Source organism: Cucurbita moschata, unplaced genomic scaffold (assembly GCF_002738365.1).
Source record: "Cucurbita moschata cultivar Rifu unplaced genomic scaffold, Cmos_1.0 Cmo_Scf00005, whole genome shotgun sequence".
NCBI classification, from domain to species: domain Eukaryota; kingdom Viridiplantae; phylum Streptophyta; class Magnoliopsida; order Cucurbitales; family Cucurbitaceae; genus Cucurbita; species Cucurbita moschata.
In genome coordinates this window covers 1259543-1277086 of record NW_019268521.1, presented here as the reverse complement: position 1 = coordinate 1277086, position 17544 = coordinate 1259543, and the positions used below count along the sequence as shown (strand labels likewise).

Sequence of the window (17544 nt, the reverse complement as noted above, 5' to 3'; positions counted from 1 at the left end):
TCCTTTCGGGCTTCCCCTCAAGGCTTTAAAACGCGTATGTTAGGGAAAGGTTTCCACGTTTTCCTCCCCAACCAATGTGGGACATCACAATCCACCCCCTTTGAGGCCCAGCATTTTCGAAGGCACTTATTCCTTCCTCCAATCGATGTGGGACCGCCACCAAATCCACCCCCCTTTGGGGCCAGCGTTCTGACATCACAATCCACCCCCTTTGAGGCCCAGCATTTTTGAAGGCACTTATTCCTTCCTCCAATCGATGTGGGACCGCCACCAAATCCACCCCCCTTTGGGGCCAGCGTTCTTACTAGCACATCGCCTCGTGTCTACTCCTCCTTCGGGGAAACAAGAAGGCTAGCACATTATCCAGTGTCTGGCTCTGATACCATTTGTAACGACCCAGATCCACCGCTAGCAGATATTGTCCTCTTTGGGTTTTCCGTTTCGGGCTTCCCCTCAAAGCTTTAAAACGCATGCTAGGAGAAGGTTTCCACATCCTTATAAAAGGTGTATTGTTCTCCCCCAGTGAGACATCACAATAGTCCAGTCCGTATTAGCAAAGATAGTGAGTCCAAAGAGGACAATATATATTGCTAGTAGTGGACTTAGACTGTTAAAATAGATAAGTCATAGTTTAGCCATGTTTAAATAGATATAATTCTCTTTATTTAGTTCATTTAATCTTTCCTCACATTTTATTTAGTTCATTACGATTTAACCTCAAAAATGAAAATAGAAAATTTAAAGACTAGGCAAAAGTTAGTACGACTCTCCAAATGCATCGGTATAAACATTATAATATAAAACATTCCTTCATCAAAATTTAAAAAATGATAGAATTTCTCCTAAAAAAATACTTGGGGAAATATATTGCAAAATATTTTCTAATATTATTATTTTTATTCAGTAATACAATTTCTTGTGTGGACCATATTAGAGTGTGATTGCCAACTCCATAAGCCACAACCTCTTCCTATAAGATGGTAGTAAATTGCAATTGATGCAAAAGTTCATTCTTCTTTTTCCCTTTATATTCACAATTTTAATTTCGAAACCAAAAAATATAACAATACTGCAAAACACCTGTGGCAAAAACGCTTTCAAGGTTGCTGCTTCGACGCATGGCATGAGCAAGGTGAGTTGTCCTCTACACATTGTGCATGTCATGGCGACCACTTGAAGTAGCAATGTCACTTGATCGTAATATGTGCAAGTTTAATATTAGATCCTTCTTCAGATTAGTCAGCATGGAGATGGTGCTTCCTCTTTCGACATCGGTCGATATACCAAGTTGCATACTTCTGCAGACTTACGTCAACCAAAAGCTTGAGGCTTATGAGCATCACATAGGTCACACCGAAGAGGAGTGGAACCGAAAGAAACCTCCATGGGAGAGGATTGTAAGGAAAAAGGGCAGCATATACCGGCGTCAGCACGCGAATGACCTATATCCAATGCGAACAACAATACTTTATGCATCCAAATTTTTTAACTGAACTTCCAAATATATCATACTCCACAAGTACAGGTCCATTTCAGGCTATTTAAGTGGAATTGGATTAATCTTCCTGAATCTTTAGTTCATACATGATAGCAATACTTGATGCATAAAGAAATTTAAACTCAAGCTAGCAAAAGTGATCATAATCCATGGACAATTCAAGGGTTCTGTTGCATAAATGTTTTAAACCTAAAGACTTAACGATCATATCATGAGGCAAGACAATCCAAGAAGCATATGTCCTACGTAAGCTATCAAGATTTATCAAGTTTTTGGTCGGGATCATGGAACTCTCGCTCGAGAAGTAAGCTGGTCCTTGTTTGGTCATAAGGATAATAGTTCTTATTAGGTCAGGGGCTGGGGCTACCAGCGATTAGTAATGGCATAACCAGAAGAGATGTAGGGGAAAGAAGGTTACACGCTGGTTAGCGCAGCGCATCTGTTTCGGGTATAGAGGTGACGAGGGGTGCTAACCCGGCCACCCAACCCAGCAGGTCAAGGGCGGGCCGGATGAGCTCATACTTGGGGGTTTCTTACGCTATATTTTTATAGTAAAAAAAAATCTCTTACTATTGCAACTTTTCAATCATGAATTAAGTTATTTTTCCATTCAAAGAAAGATATCTAAATTATAGAACAAGCATCCATACCACACATGCTGGCGCAACCGGAATAAATGTCAAATTTTTCTTTGCATCTTCACTTTGCATATTTAGAGCCTAAGAATGGATGTAAGAACAATTAAAAAAAAAGGTTAGATTATGCAAATATGAGATCAAATTGGCGGATGTATTAACGAATAAAGGTAAAAAAAAAAAAGCATAAATGAGAAAGTAACCTGTTTGCAAAGGTCTTCAAGAAACTCTGCATATGCAATAGGCTTTATGCCGTTGAATTTAGCTAAGAATGAGTGTTTTATGATATCAATGAGCATTTCACAGATGAAAACCATTAGGGCGTTCTGCAGCCACCAAACAAAAATAATTGGAAAAGTAATTATACAAATCAATTTTGTAACAAAATGTTACAAGTAAAGATGGTGACGAGAGAACTTACATAGAGAAAATTCCAAAACCAGGGACCCTCCGCCTCCAAAATGTTTTGAGCCAAAACAAACAAGAGAAATGCCAAAATGTGGAATCTTTCAATTGAATCTATCACAATCAATAACAGGAACTTATTTCAATTGAATCCATCACAATCAATAACAGGAACTTATTTCAATTGAATCCATCACAATCAATAACAGGAACTTATTTCAATTGAATCCATCACAATCAATAATAGGAATCTTTCAATAGTGCAGTTTAGGATGCAAATGCTATGCTTCTATTGTATTTCTATTACTTATGGAACTTATTTGGTACGATTTTGTCGAAGCTTTTCATTTGCTTTAAGACTCCTAATTGTGATTATGCAACAAAAGAAGCTGACATACCAAAATAAACCAAGCTGTGGATATTGTCCTTGCTGTAACGCTTAAACACATTGCTTTTAATCTCTGCAAAGTTATTAGACACCAGCAAAGCGAGCAAGGCGTTGTTATGTGCCACAATGCAGGTTGATAGGGTAATTGCCTGAGCTAATAGGATAAAAGAATGAATAAGTATGAATAGTCAAGGAGCCAAAGGAGAATCACAATATCTCAAACTATATGAGAAAGATTCTAGAATTCAAAGAGAAGGATATTTGAGGCAGCCACAGCCAAAATTTGATCAGAAATGAATCTTCCAATCCAGAAGCCCACGTTTTCAGATGGACAATTTGCTAGTCCATCTGCAGAATTAAATAAAGTTTGCAGCACGTCTCCACCAAAACTTTGAAATAGTTTATCAAATATCTGAAACAGGAAACAAGAATTGCGAATATTATTATTCTGAAACGAAAAAAGAACTTTTACATTAATCAATAATGAACAGGAGCACAATACTACAAGAACTTCTCCCAGAGATGCAAAATAACAAAAAGTTCGACAAATATAGATTAAATTGCAAAATAATTAAACCTTTTTGCAAAAACATTAAACTTAAACTAAAAGCATACTTCTTCGATGGAGTACAAACTATAAGAAACTCTTTGTAACTATAACCTCCTTATGATTTTGTATGATTGGAAGGCTCTTATGTGGTTCTCTCTACCCCCGTCCCTCAGACTGTTCTTTGTCTATGGAGAAATATATTTGTTTCCCCTCAAAAATTTGTATTTGTCTCCAAATATCGAGAAGAACATAATGAAAACGATTCCATAAATTAAAGATCAATGCATTTGAAAATCTATCAAATTGATAAAGCACTAGATTAAAAGTATGATTATTCTACACCTGATTCTCAACTAACCTCCAATACATTGTAAACGACATATAGTTTAATTGTTCCTTGACCACGGATCATGTGATAAATTAAGCTGATATCTGAAAAGGTTTTACAATATAAAATAAAAATTAGCAACTTAAAAATGTATAAATTATAACGTGTACAGATAAGACTTCTTCAAAGTTGAACAGAATTATACTCAATTTCTTGCAAAGAAAACCATGTGGGACACAACCATCACAGGCCAAAAATGAAAAATTGAAGTGATTGTCATTGGAGGCTGATGCAAAAATAGTTTTAAGAAAAAACAGACAATACGCACTTAAACACCTTAGAAGGGAAAGAAAAAACTAAAGATTTCTACACAGCAACATACAAAAAAAGGTAAGAAGTTTCAGAGGAAATTCTCTGTCACTTGGTCTCAGCAGAAACAAAGAGGTAAGGATGAAGTTGAAAGAGGCTTCACACTGAAGCACAAGGCTTCTGTTTGGAGTGTTGGCAACAAAAAGTTACAGCCATATTTTGAGAAGGATCAAATATATTTCTCTTTTGATATTCAAAATTGAAATAAACTAAAAGGTGGGATTAGCATACATACATGTAGTAAAACTTTATAAACACAACACAATTCATAAGATTTGAAAGCACTAAAGCGCATTAAACATATTCAAATCTAAAAGCATATTTAAATCAATTGACTCTACTCTGTATGTCTGAACTTGTTCCATGTTTTGTGTCCCAATCACTAACATACTAATTATTTTTTTAAAATGGCATATATTAAAAGTTTGTGCACCGAGTCTACGTTTACATTTCCTCAGGTACTCGATCCACAAGTCTAAGAAAAATGGAATCTGAAGACATATCCCATACCTGTCAATTCTAAGAGAGAAACTCCGCATGCCATTATTAAAAAACAGCCTAAATCAGACAACTCTGCTGAAGAAGGTCTTTCGAACTTCCTGTCATGAAAGTGACTGTCAATTTTTAAATATCATTAATTACCTTATGTTAAAATTATGTTAAAATAAATAACAGAGGCAGCGAACTAATCAAAGTATCTTGTTCAGGAACATGATGCATGTACAGGCGAGAGATATCAAGCAAATACTCCACATTAGTCACTAATTATAGGCTTCAAGCATCTGCAATAATATTTCTAGAACAGATCAAACAAGCAATAAAGAACAAAAGATACCTCTGTCACACAACAAAATGCAATTAACATGTAAGTTGGTTTTGGAGGAAATGACATAAATGTTTCTCTAATCTACGTTTATTTATGTTTGGGAACTTGTAAAGATCTGTGTAGCATGAATTGTTTACTTCTCACTACCAAGTGTAGCTTTCTAGGAATACGGCAGCCAAAATATCAAATCATAATAACATGCTGATATTGAACACAACGATATAGGAGCTCCTTCATCCTGTTATCTAATTATAAAAAAAGAATCTCACTTTTGAGCAAGCATCAGTGTTTAGCCATCCAAATATCATACGATAAATTTGAAAATATCTACTAGTACATAGTTGCACTTAAAGGCTAGATTCCTGAATGATTTGGCACTTCAAAGGCACATGCATAATCTGCAGTTTCATATCAACTTCATCAAGAAAAGGATGTTGAAGCTGATAACTAACCTTGTAATAAAAAGCCTCCAAAGAGTTATCAAAATCCGTGTTGGCATAACGGTTAACAATGAAAGAAATGAATCAAGGCAGACAAAGAAGCCAACGTCTATGAGCTGCAACAAGTATAAACCAAGTCACGGTTACAAAACAATGCACAAAACACTTAAAACTACACTTGTGACAGACATAATTGTCAAATAATTGGATTGATCAAAATGATAAAGAAGCCAAGTCTCAATAGAACTAAGACTACGCTCATGTACTAAAAAGTTAGCAGCTTTCTAATTGGTTATTGTGAAAGGAGAGCCAAGGTTACCAATTCACATCTCCATGGTAAGCGGAAGATAGAATCATAAACTCTTTCTCGTTCTTTCTCATTGCCAAAAGTGGTAGTGATCCGCAATGAATTTCCACTAAACATTTCCTCCATGTAGCATTTAAATGGTGACTTATCTGCAGAAAACATATCTGAAGAAAAAAAATCAGTCATACGAAGAAAACAGAACAGATGAAATAAATTGAGCCACATAGGAACCAGAACAGCACGACTTCTAACTAGATTCTGCTTGCATCTAACTTAACCCCATTTACTTAAAGTGAACAAGAATAAGAGAAACTAAGACGAAAATCGATCATCATAATAACAAATTGTGGAAAGACAATAAAATTTCTTATATTGAATTTATCAAAATTCTGGCCAAATTTCGCTTTTAATCCCTAAGCTTTTCCACTAAATTTTAAAATCATAGAATTTAAACCCCAAGTTTTTAGAAATAGGTCTGAATGGTCCCAGTTCCTATCATTCCTGTTTGATATAGTAATAAAAAACTGACTAGACATTTTTATAATTATTTTATAAAATTAATGTGGCATTAGAAAAATAATTTAAGATTTTTATTTCTCATATGGCAAAAAATTATATATCAACTAAGTTAGCATAGCTCAATTAAAGGCATTATATCTTCAACCAAAAGGTCAGAGATTCAAATTTTAATCTCCACATGTTAAACTAGAAAAAAAAAAAAATGAACACCAAAGCTTTAAACAAAAAACAAATTCTTAATTAAACAAAATGTTAAATACAATATGAACAAAGTCGAACACAAAATCAAAAAGTTCCTTTGCCTCCCTCTTTTTTATTTCATTTATTTACTTATTTTATCATAAAGCAACTAAAAAAACTCTTCTCCTACTGAAGGATTGGAAAGGATGACCACAATCGCAGAGATTATAAAAGGGTAATCTCAACAGTTACCTTCATGTGCATTTCAAGAATAAACAAGAAGGGAAAAAAAGTGAAATTTTGTTAAAGGTGAGTTTTTCTTTTTCCAAAAAAAGTACCAATCATTATAGGATCAAAGCCACATCACCACCATGGACTCTTCCCACACATTTTATAAATATTATCTCAGAGCAAAAGAACACTCCTATGTAATCTCATCTGCATCAACAAGGGATGAGCAAATGATAAAACCAACTAATTCTTCTTTCTAAATGAGTTCACATCAAAATGTCAGATGAAGTGCTACAAACTCTTATCTTCCCAACTCCATTTCCACAAGAACTACATAATTGTCCCCTCCACGTTGTTTCCTAGTACAAATATCTTCGCGAAACATCCTCTTTTTAGTGAACGTCCTTTGATCCCAATAGGTTCCATTCTCCACTTTTCTTTGCCTATAGACTTCTAGGATCAATGGGGGCTTGTACCAAATCCAAAAACATATCATCCAAACAAGTAACCATAACTAGGATAAAGCAAACTGCACAAAATCTCAACCTTCCTTTCTTCTCATCTCCTTTACGAAGAACTTCCATTCGTATCCAATTTACCGTGACACCTTCTGAACATGCTATACAACTCTTATTTCCTTGATTAGAAATCTGATATTATTACAAAAAATGGTAAAAGGAAAAAGAGACGGTCGATATCCTGGTGGTAATGATGTAACAATGATTAACTAGCATGCTCATTTTAAACAACTTACATAAGAATTGGAAGAGATACGTTCCTTCTTCCAGGAAATTATATCATACCAGAAAGAATTGGAATAACTGAATTTCCAATTTGCAATAATTGAATACTATTTTGATAAACTCCGGCCTAAAGGGTTAGCATAGACTCAGAATTATGTTCTAAAACAATTTTTTGGTTCTCCAAAAGCATAAAAACAGAAGCAGAGTAAGTTTCTGCAGTGCTTGATTGATTTAGTTTTAATGCAAACGTGAGATAGTCCTCAGCTATGCAGACTAAAATTTCCAGTCAAATCTTTTCCTAAATCGAAAGCAAAAAATGGTAAGAGAATTCAAGAAAAACCATAATTAACAAGGAAAGTTCACTTACAATTAGGATCCTCAGCCATGAGCCGCTTCCAGTCCAAGGACCCTGAAGTCTCCAATCTTGGCAACGCATTTCTATTTGGCTCAATTTTTTGCTTCAATCCAGAGTTTGCTTCCACGCAAGTTTCCACGTTCTTATCATCGCCAAACCTTGATGATACATCATCTCCATTCACAGTTCTTTGCCTCAACTCACTGAAATTATACCGATCATTGCGCACATTTTGACAGTCCGCCTCTGTTCCCTGCGCCAATATCGATATGCTTCCTCGCCTCTCCTCGGGAACAGGCAACTCCTCATAAACCACAGTCTCAGTAGAACAGCCACGGTAACTCAATTGCAGTTCCAATCGATTTGTACAAATATCGTCTCTATCCACGGACAGTCGCCCAAAGTCTTCAGGCTTGTCGACAACATAATTAGAGATCATGCATTTTTCAGCAATCGGATCCTCCGGAATATAGCAATCCGTAGGTGCCGTCGTCGCCTTATTCTTCTTTGAGCCACGATGCCGTTTCTTTTTCCGATTCGGCTTCTCAATCGAATTCGGCGTTACGGATTCTTCAACGCCATTTGAAATTGGATCAGAGTTCGAGCCAAAAATTAAGGATCTGTCTTCTTCATAAGAACCGCTTCCGCGAAGCACATCGAAAGACAACTTTCTACCGCCGGATCTCAAGTCCATGACTGACCAAAAAAAATCGAAAATCAAGATGTAATTCTAGATTAATGTCAATGCATTCCAAAGAGAATGAGCGATTATTTCGATCTTGGAAATGGATTGTGGATTGGAAATCTAGAAATTTGAATCCAGAACAGAGACGAACTTCCTTCCGGATTCAAGAATCATCAATGAAGAGCTGAAGAGATGAATTTCAGGCAATGGAGAATGATGAACAACATTCCCCACCCGAATCGATGATGAAAAATTACAAGAAAAATAGGAAGCTGAAGCAAGAGAATCCGTACTCGAGTATGTAGTTTTGCATTATATATAATTATATAATAAATAAAAGGTTAAAAAAAATCAATCTATATTTAAAAAGAAGAACAACAAAACGCAACTAACTTTTGATTTTCTAATTAAAAAAAAACCTAATTAATTATCTGAAAATTAAATTTAATGCCTAAAACTATCTAAATTAATCCATTTATAAACCTCCTATTAAAAAAAAAAAAACTAAATTAAATAGAATGAAATATATTTAAATTAATAAATAATATTTTACGATGCATTTATTATTTATATTATTTTCACGTTAGTGATTTTTTTTCTTTTGTCGCTCGATTTTTTTTATAATATAATAAAAATGTTGATTCACGTTTTATATCAGTGACAAAAGCATAGATATATGAAATGCTAATTCACAAACCCCGTGCTCATATCGTGTATGTAGCAACCTTGAACACGCGGGCTGGGGCGCAATACCGGCACACCCGTGTCTCCTGGTACTGTCCTTGAAAAATCAATTTCAAAGGAAGTTGCCCGAGACACTCATCTCGGCACGTTCGCCCACACTTGTGACACAGGGTAGCTCACTTAGACCATAGGGTCCAGGGGTGGTGGAGAGCGACTTGAACCAAATAGGGAGAAACCTCTGAAACAACTAATGTTTACTTGCGAATACCATCGTGATAGATGAAGAGAAGGGTTGGTCGGAAGCGTTGGCCATGACAATTCCAGAATGGAGCAAGCGTTCTTATCAAGTTGAGGTTAGATCAACCCCGATTTCAAGGCAACAAGAACCAATGATTGGTGCGAAAATACTATGGACTAGTTAAAGTCATTCAGAATGTCTGGAAGACATCATATAGGATTCAATTGCTCCTATGGATGCAGACTATCCCTTTTGTTCACGTCAATAACTTGAAGCGTTATTATCTCGACGTGGAAGACACTAGGCACAAGAAGGTGGTACGACCTCATGTGACGAAGAAGAATTCCACCACGAAGAAAGTATGAGAGACTTCTACAGAAAAGACGCGAAGAGTTGACGAATCGAGAAGTGATTTTCAATAGTTTTTGGTATATTGGAAGAGACTTCTCAATACCGAGATCATTTGGAAGCGCATCGAGAGACTTGAAGTTAGTTTCATCCTACATTGGTGTGTTCGTGAAGAGTCGGTTTTTAGGGATGTCAACCAATTGAGTGAGGGAGGATGTCGCAATCATGCTTGTCCAAGACATGATGCTTATAGCCGTGTGTGGAATGTCCTGGTCATACTTGTCCAAGACGTGTTGTCCTAGCGTTTTAAAACCTCGAGGGAAATCCCAGAAGAGAAAGCCCAAAGATGACAATATCTGTCAGCGAAGAGATTGAGCCCTAAAGAGGGATAAACATGAGGCGGTGTCAACAAGGATGCTGGGCCCGAAGGGAGATGGATTTGGTGTGAACAAGTGCCAGTGAGAACGATGGGTCCCGAATGGAGGTGGATTGTGAGATCCCACATTGGTTGGGGAGGAGAACGAAACACCCAAAGTGTGTAGAAACCTTTCTCCAACCGACACGTTCTAAAAATCTTGAGGGTAAGCCCGAAAGAGAAAGCCCAGATAGAACAATATCTGCTAGCAGTTCAAGTAGACTTGAACTGTTACGTGAGTCCTACGGAAAGTTCATCAATTTCCAATAAGAACCCAAAAAGGGATACCATTTATAATCCTTCGTAAGTTAAATTAATGAACGGTCTAACTCGAAATGATAACAAAATGTGCATTGGCGGTTAGAACGAGCCCGAGTACACTGATACATATCATATACCATCTCATTACTTTAATTCCGATAAGAAACAGATCCAAAGACATAAAATGAGACTTTTAAGGAACAATTTTTGTATGATATTCCTCTGTTATTGTTCAGTTTTGGTCGGATCATGATCCACCCCATCATCTTTACAAGAGGCTTCTCTAATTAGACCAATCAAAAATAATAATCTAAACCCATATCACATGTTCTTGTAATTATATAATCAATCCACCGTGAAACACTGAAACCACAGCATTTCCGCCGCCGTAAACCGCCACCTCGCCGCCTCATCATGCGCTCCCACGTGTATCGTTTCATGGCGGGTACATAAGAGAAATTAATGACTGTATTTTGATCGTGTATGAAGGGAACCACCGTATTGTAACGGTCTCATTGAATAATCATTCAACAAATTTGAAGTATCAACCGTCTCATGTTCCTTGAAACCTAAATAGTTCGATCTTTCGTGGGCAGATTCTCATGAACGTTCATAGCTATAGACGAGGAAGAAGTGACAGAACTCGTCCCTTTCAATGGCGTTGAGGACAGAGATGCTCCCAATATGCTCTCGACACTCCCGCCGCCTCCTCCGACAAAATGGAGGTGAGAGAGAGAACACCCGTCAAGAACCGAACGAATCTAAGCTTGAAAGAAAGTAAACAATGGATGGAGGTGGTGGATTTGGACGGTACTTTGATTCTACATCAAATGATTATGAAAAGCAAGCTATCACATTACGACGGCCCCATTGAATAATTTTTCAAGCAAATCGAAAGCATCAACCTCCCCATGCTACCCGAGACCTAAACGTTTCCATCCTTCATCGTCAAAATCCCATCAACATTCACAGCTTTAGAAGAAGAGGGAAGGATCAATCGAGTTCGACCCTTTCGACGGCGCCGAGGACAAAGATGGCAACTTCTTAGGCAACATCGACTCCCAATACGCTCTCGACATTCTCACCATCGAGAAAACGGAGGTGAGAGTGAAAACAACCGTCAAGAACAAAACGAATCAAAGCTCGAAAGAAAGTAAAATGATGGATGAAGGTGGTGGATTTGGACTAATGATTACGAAAAGCAAGCTATCACGTTATGACAGCCTCATTGAATAATTTGTCAAGCAAGTCGGAAGCATCAACCTCCCGATGCAACCCGAGACTTAAACATTTCCATCCTTCATAGTCAGATTCCCATCACCATTCACAACTTTAGAAGACGAAGAAGGATCAATAGAGTTCGACCCTTTTGACGGGGCCGAGGACGGAGATGGCAACTTCTTAGGCAACATCTGTTCCCAATACGCTCTCGGCACTCTCGCCGCCTCCGACGAAACGGAGACGAAAGCAACAACGACGGTGAAGAACAAAACAAATCTAAGGTTGAAAGAAAGAAACATGATGGAGATGGTGGATTTAGTGATGAAGTGTGAGGGTTTTGAGAGGGCATGGAAGGAGACATGGTGAGTAATGTAAGGAAATTGCCAACTAGTTTTGTAGCTGAAAAGTTATGACAATGGCAGACAAAAGGGAAGCTGCTTATTCTTGCCTATCATGTCCCTCATGTTATGCCTTTCATTACCTAATACCACAAAAAAAAGATGAAGCTTTTGTAAATATTATAAAATTGAAGCCCTTTATTGTAAACTTTTACGTTAAGAATGATGGTCTGATACCATGTTAAGAATGGGAAGCTCGGTTATCATGTGAAGAATGAGAAATTGAGGTGAGATTGAAAGTCCGAAAAATATAGGTGGGATTGGTGAATTTGGTAGCAGTCCTACATCGATTGGAGAAAGGAACGAGTGTCAGCGAGGACGCGGACCCTGAAGGGAGGTGGATTGTGATGTCCCACATTGGTTGGGGAGGAGAACAAGACACCCTTTATAACGGTGTGGAAACCTTCCCCTAGTAGACGCGTTTTAAAGCTTTGAGGGGAAGATAGAAAGAGAAAAGCCAAAGAAGACAATATTTGCTAGCTGTGGATCTGGGCCGTTACAAATGGTATTAGAGCTAGATACCGCACCGGACGATGTGCCAGACTTCTCGCTCTTCCCCGAAGTGGGTAGACATGAGGCGGTGTCCCAGTATGAACGTTGAGCCTTGAAGGGGGTAGATTGTGATGTCCCTGTTGGGGAGGAGAACAAAACACCCTTTATAATAGTGTGGAAACCTTCCCCTAGTAGACGCGTTTTAAAGTCTCGAGGACAATATTTGTAAGCTGTGGATCTGGGCCGTTACAAATAGTATCAGAGCCAGACACCGAACTATGTGTCAGCTTTCTCGCTCTTCCTCGAACGGGGTAGACGCGAGGCGGTGTGCAAAACACCCTTTATAACGGTGTGGAAACCTTCTCCTAGTAGACGCATTTTAAAGCCTTGAAGCCCAAAAAGAACAATATCGGCTAGCTGTTAATCTGGGTCATTTTAAAGCCTTGAGGAGAAGCCCGAAAAGGAAATGCCAAAGAGGACAATATCAGCTAGCTGTGGACCTGGGCTATTAAAAATGGTATCAGAGCTAGACACCGGATGATGTGCCAGCCTTCTCGTTCTTCTCCGAAAGGGGTAGACACGAGGCGGTGTGCCAGTAAAGACGCTGGGCCCCGGAAGGGGGTGGATTGTGATGTCCCATATTGACCCAAAGAGGACAATATTTGTCTAGCGAACTAATTACGACCCATATAGTATAAATATTAGGGTTTTGAAATCCTTGCTGTCGGAGTTGTTATTTTGAAAGTGTGTGGTTTAAGTAGTAATTATGAGTTAAGCCGCACGTAGAACCTTAGCTTTTCTTTACTTTAAGAATCATTAATCTTGAGTTTTTGTTCATTTTAATTAATTAATTAATTAATTAATTATATTTATTTATTCTTGGATATACTTTTTCTTTTTTAATCATTATAATCGTAATTATTTTAATCACTCAATAATAAAACTATTATTTTAGTGAAATTTAATTGTCTCAATTCCCACCGTAGTTCTGTGACATGATATAATTCCTTGAGATGTTTGTTGTAAAATATATATAAGTGAGACAGTGCGGGATTAGGGGTGAGGGCAGAGACGAGAAATATAATTTCCATCTCTAGCCTCGTTTAGCTGACGGGACGGGGAGAAATCTCTCTCCTCCTTCCATTCCCCGTTTAAACTATGATTCTTAGCTCCATTCAGGGTGCTCTTTAGCTAATTGGCTAGTTGCACGATAAGCGGAAAAGGGCAGAGACGAGAAATATAATTTCCATCTCCAACCTCGTTTAGATTACGGGACGGGGAGAAATCTCTCTCCTCCTTCCATTCCCCGTTTAAACTATGACTCTCCGCTCCATTCAGAGTGCTCTTTAGCTAGTTAGCTAGTTGTACGATAAGCGGAAAAACATACTAGCCAGGGAAAGAAAGACGGCTCGATCTCCTATAAGACCAATCTGATCCCAACAAATGAAATAAACATTTCTAATAATTATTCAGCTACAGCTACATATCAACTCCGCTCAATACTCGCTATTTTTATTAGATCTTATATTTTAAAAAACTTTTGATTAAATAATGAAATCATTATTATTATTTTTTAATAAAAGAAAAAAATTGGTTTTGTTTACTTAATTATTTATTATAATGCATTATTATTTATTAAACCTAAAACAAAACCACTCATTTAAAAAAATAAAATTAAAAAATATATTTTAAATAAAATAAGATTAATGGAATTCAAGCAGTTTATGAGACAGTGATGTATGCCATTTAGGAAACATAATTTAAATATTTTATAACATAAAGTAAATATTAATAAAATTAGAGGTCCATTATTATTGTATGGGCTAACTTATTTTATTTTATTTTAATTTATTTTAATTTTTTATAGTATTTATAGGGGAAGAGAGCATGCGGTTTTCTAATATTATATTTATTTATTTTCCCAATAAATTTATTTTTTTAGGTCAAAATTACTTTTATTTTAAATAAATTTGACTATTTAATGATTATAATATTAAAATTTTAATAAATTAAATTAAATTGAAAAGGGTATTAATTTTAGGGCCAGCTAGCATTTTAAATTTAGTATTTTGACTTTACATTAAAAGATTATTTTGTTTATTCTTTGTTTTTATAATAAAGTATTTATTTGTATAAATAAGATAATGATGTGACATTACAATGTCTCCTTTTTATTAATTTAGTTGAAAATATTATATATTTTAATTTGACGGACATTGGAGAGGTCCACTCTTTGTGTTTGGTTGAAAATGGTCACAATTTAGAGATTTATTCGGGCTCGAGTTGTTACCATCGGCACCAAATAAAAACGTCTTATACTGTAGGGAGATTGTGAAGAACTCCATGTGGAAGGGAGTTTTCTTAGCTCCCGATATGCCTAATGTCGTATCTTTAGCATGTGGTGATGATCATTTCGGTAGCTACCGAAGTCTCATAATTTGATATTCGAGTAAAGGATGGATACATGAATGAACCAAAACACGTTCGAATGAGAGTGATCTTGAGAATATGATAGCTACGAAAGGCTTAAAAAAAAATTGAAAGTCCGTGCATATAGAAATAAGATGCACTTTCGTTTTCGTTAACTCAATCACGGGGTAATGATAGGCTTGATAACATTTTTAAATATATCAAAATGACGTCATTACCCTCGTTTGATGGTCGCCGAACAAAACCTAAAATTTACGAAAATTAATAAAATTTTTGGAAATTTAAGAATGTTTTATAAATATTGTTTAATTTTTTTTAATACATTTTAATAATTTTAACATTCAATTAACAATAAGGTTCTTTTTATTTCTAAATTAAGTGAACATCTTGTTGTATATCTTCATATTGGGCTTGCTGATATTATTATTATTATTCTTTGTATGTTTTATGAGTACTTCCATTAATACTTAAAATATATATAATACCCTAATTTTGAAGTCCGGGTCCAGATGGACCGCTCGAAAAAAACTGAGTCACAGTCAATAATTTTTTGACAATTTTACGAGAAACGTTGAAACTCGACGATTTTGATGCCTATGATTGGCAACCAGCACCACAAAATTATTTCGCTCCTGGCTAGCTTTCGTTCGACAGACGTCGGGGTGTCATCCGTGGCTATTTGCTCGCATTCTAGGGTAGTTTCGAGGAGCTACCTTCTTTTTCAGATATCTTAATATTCTTGGGGAGTAGTGCTCGGACATGAACGTCAAACAAAGAGAGTCTATAACACTGTACGTACGGGATTAAAATCGAAACCGTCATAGTCGATAAATTTTCGACAATTTTGCGAGGAACGCTGAAACTCGACGATTTTGACGCCTACGATCGACTACCAACACCCAAAAATGGTTTTGATTCGAGCCATTTTTCGTTCGAACGACATTGGGGTGCCATCGGCGGCTATTTGCACGCGTTCAAAGGCAGTTCCAAAAAGCTGCCTTCTCTTTCCAATATCTTAATATTCCCTTGGAGAGCAATGCTCGGACTCCAACATCGAGGAAAGAGAGCCTATAGCATTGAATCTACGAGATTAAAACCGAAACCATAATTTTGAAGCCCTGATTGGGCCGTTTGAAAAAGAAGTCACATTCAATAATGTTTCGACAATTTTGCGAGGAACGTTAAAACTCAATAATGTCGTCACCTGTGATTGGCAACTAGCACCAAAAAATTGTTTCGCTCCTGGCCAGTTTTCGTTCGACCGACGTCGGGGTGCCATCGGCAGCTATTTGCTATATATATATATATATAAGCCAAATCTGTGCAATAAACTTCTCAGATTCATTAACCAAGAAATAACATACATACACAACCCAAACTCCGGCTTCCTAATTCCAAGAGACAATTTGGTAATTGATAGTTCTCCAATCTGGTGCAAAACCTGATGGGCTAAAACAACTTTATAATCTATACCAACACCATATACCTTCATATTTACTCGAATGTTCATAAAGATCGGTTCGGCTTTGACGATGCAGAGGACCGAGCTTTGGCAAAGTCGAGCAGATCTTTAAATAGCACATCCTCTTGCTTTTCCTGTTTGGCTGGTGTTGGTGGACTGAGAGAGAGGCTCTGGGTTTGTCCAACTAAGCTATCATAGGAGGAACCTGACCCGTGAGCTTCTTGTTTGTCGAAAAATTGGTGTCTTTGATCATATGTCGATGGCGGGGGTGGAAGAACGGTGGAGCTTTGGGACTGTGAGCCCCATGGTGCTGGAGGCAGTGGATTGGCAGACCTACTCGTGGGAGTTGGTTCATCATACACAGGTTGTCCAGTGGATGGGATAGAGCGTTCGACATGGGGTAGGGGTGAAGAAGATGGCGGGGTCGAAGTTGGAACGGTAAAAGGTGGACGTGAGGTTTCTGAAGCTTCTTCTGATTTGTAGGCATCACCACTGAGGTAATCGACCATGCTGCTACCTGCAACAACAGGCTTCTTTGACGACGGTGGAGGAGGTAGAAGAGGACCGACACGAGTCGCTTCAGTGTTAACACTGGCTGGTTTTCTATTCAATCCTGATCTGCAACAGTTACAATGCACATCCCTTGAGCTTACAGTTATATACAATGACCATGTCCTAGCTCCTAACACGAAGTAACCATTTAATAGTCCCAATCAAACTATCAGAGATCACAATGAACACTCGGCAGACTATTATGGAAATCATTTTGTAGAGAGAGTTTGTTAAGTACCTCCAAGCTAACTGAGCAAAATCGTCTCCGAATTCGTCGTCCTGGTGGCTAACGTTTATAATTGGAAGAGATGATGATTGAGCTCCTGTTGGTTCCTTAGTAGCAGATCCATTAGCTATATCATCATGCTGTTTAAGAACTCGCTGCAGAATATCATTCAAAGCCAATCCTTGACATAAAAGCTCCTCATCTCTGGTGAAGTGAAAAGGATAATCAGCGATGCAAACAAAACATCTGATTTTTTCTTTTTCTTATAACAGCTAGGCTAGTCAATGGGCCTCTTTTTGAATATAAATCTCTGTTTCTTATAAAAAAAAAAAAAAAAAAAAAAAAAAAAAAAAAAAAA

The 17544-nt window shown here is 37.1% G+C and overlaps 2 protein-coding genes across 4 annotated transcripts in view; both read right to left on the bottom strand.

The window, feature by feature from the left end:
• Positions 1-857: 857 nt before the first annotated feature.
• LOC111442985 (protein POLLEN DEFECTIVE IN GUIDANCE 1-like) lies at positions 858-8757 on the bottom strand. The gene is made up of 11 exons (XM_023080567.1): positions 7787-8757; positions 5759-5910; positions 5452-5555; positions 4684-4772; positions 3835-3908; positions 3188-3338; positions 2937-3104; positions 2555-2652; positions 2337-2459; positions 2149-2217; positions 858-1442 (listed from the first exon to the last, which is right to left on the bottom strand). Exons 1-11 carry the CDS (start codon positions 8466-8468, stop codon positions 1236-1238), a joined length of 1917 nt encoding a protein of 638 aa, XP_022936335.1. The 5' UTR covers positions 8469-8757; the 3' UTR covers positions 858-1235.
• Positions 8758-16249: 7492 nt separating this feature from the next.
• LOC111443274 (TOM1-like protein 3) overlaps positions 16250-17544 on the bottom strand; it is a 6114-nt gene continuing 4819 nt past the window's right edge. For all 3 annotated transcript variants that reach the window (XM_023081027.1, XM_023081029.1, XM_023081028.1), the window contains 2 exons: positions 17199-17390; positions 16250-17026 (listed from right to left, as the gene is read on the bottom strand). In XM_023081027.1, coding sequence (XP_022936795.1) covers positions 16453-17026; positions 17199-17390 — 766 coding nt within the window. In that variant the 3' untranslated portion in view covers positions 16250-16452. The remainder of the gene's footprint in view (positions 17027-17198; positions 17391-17544) is intronic.

Coding starts and splice junctions, on each gene's coding strand:
- LOC111442985 (XM_023080567.1), bottom strand. CDS start 8,468: ATGGACTTGAGATCCGGCGGTAGAAAGTTGTCTTTCGATGTGCTTCGC. Junction 2,653..2,936: donor CCACAGCTTGGTTTATTTTG/GTATGTCAGCTT, acceptor TGATTGTGATAG/ATTCAATTGAAAGATTCCAC. Junction 1,443..2,148: donor CGGTTGCGCCAGCATGTGTG/GTATGGATGCTT, acceptor CATTGGATATAG/GTCATTCGCGTGCTGACGCC.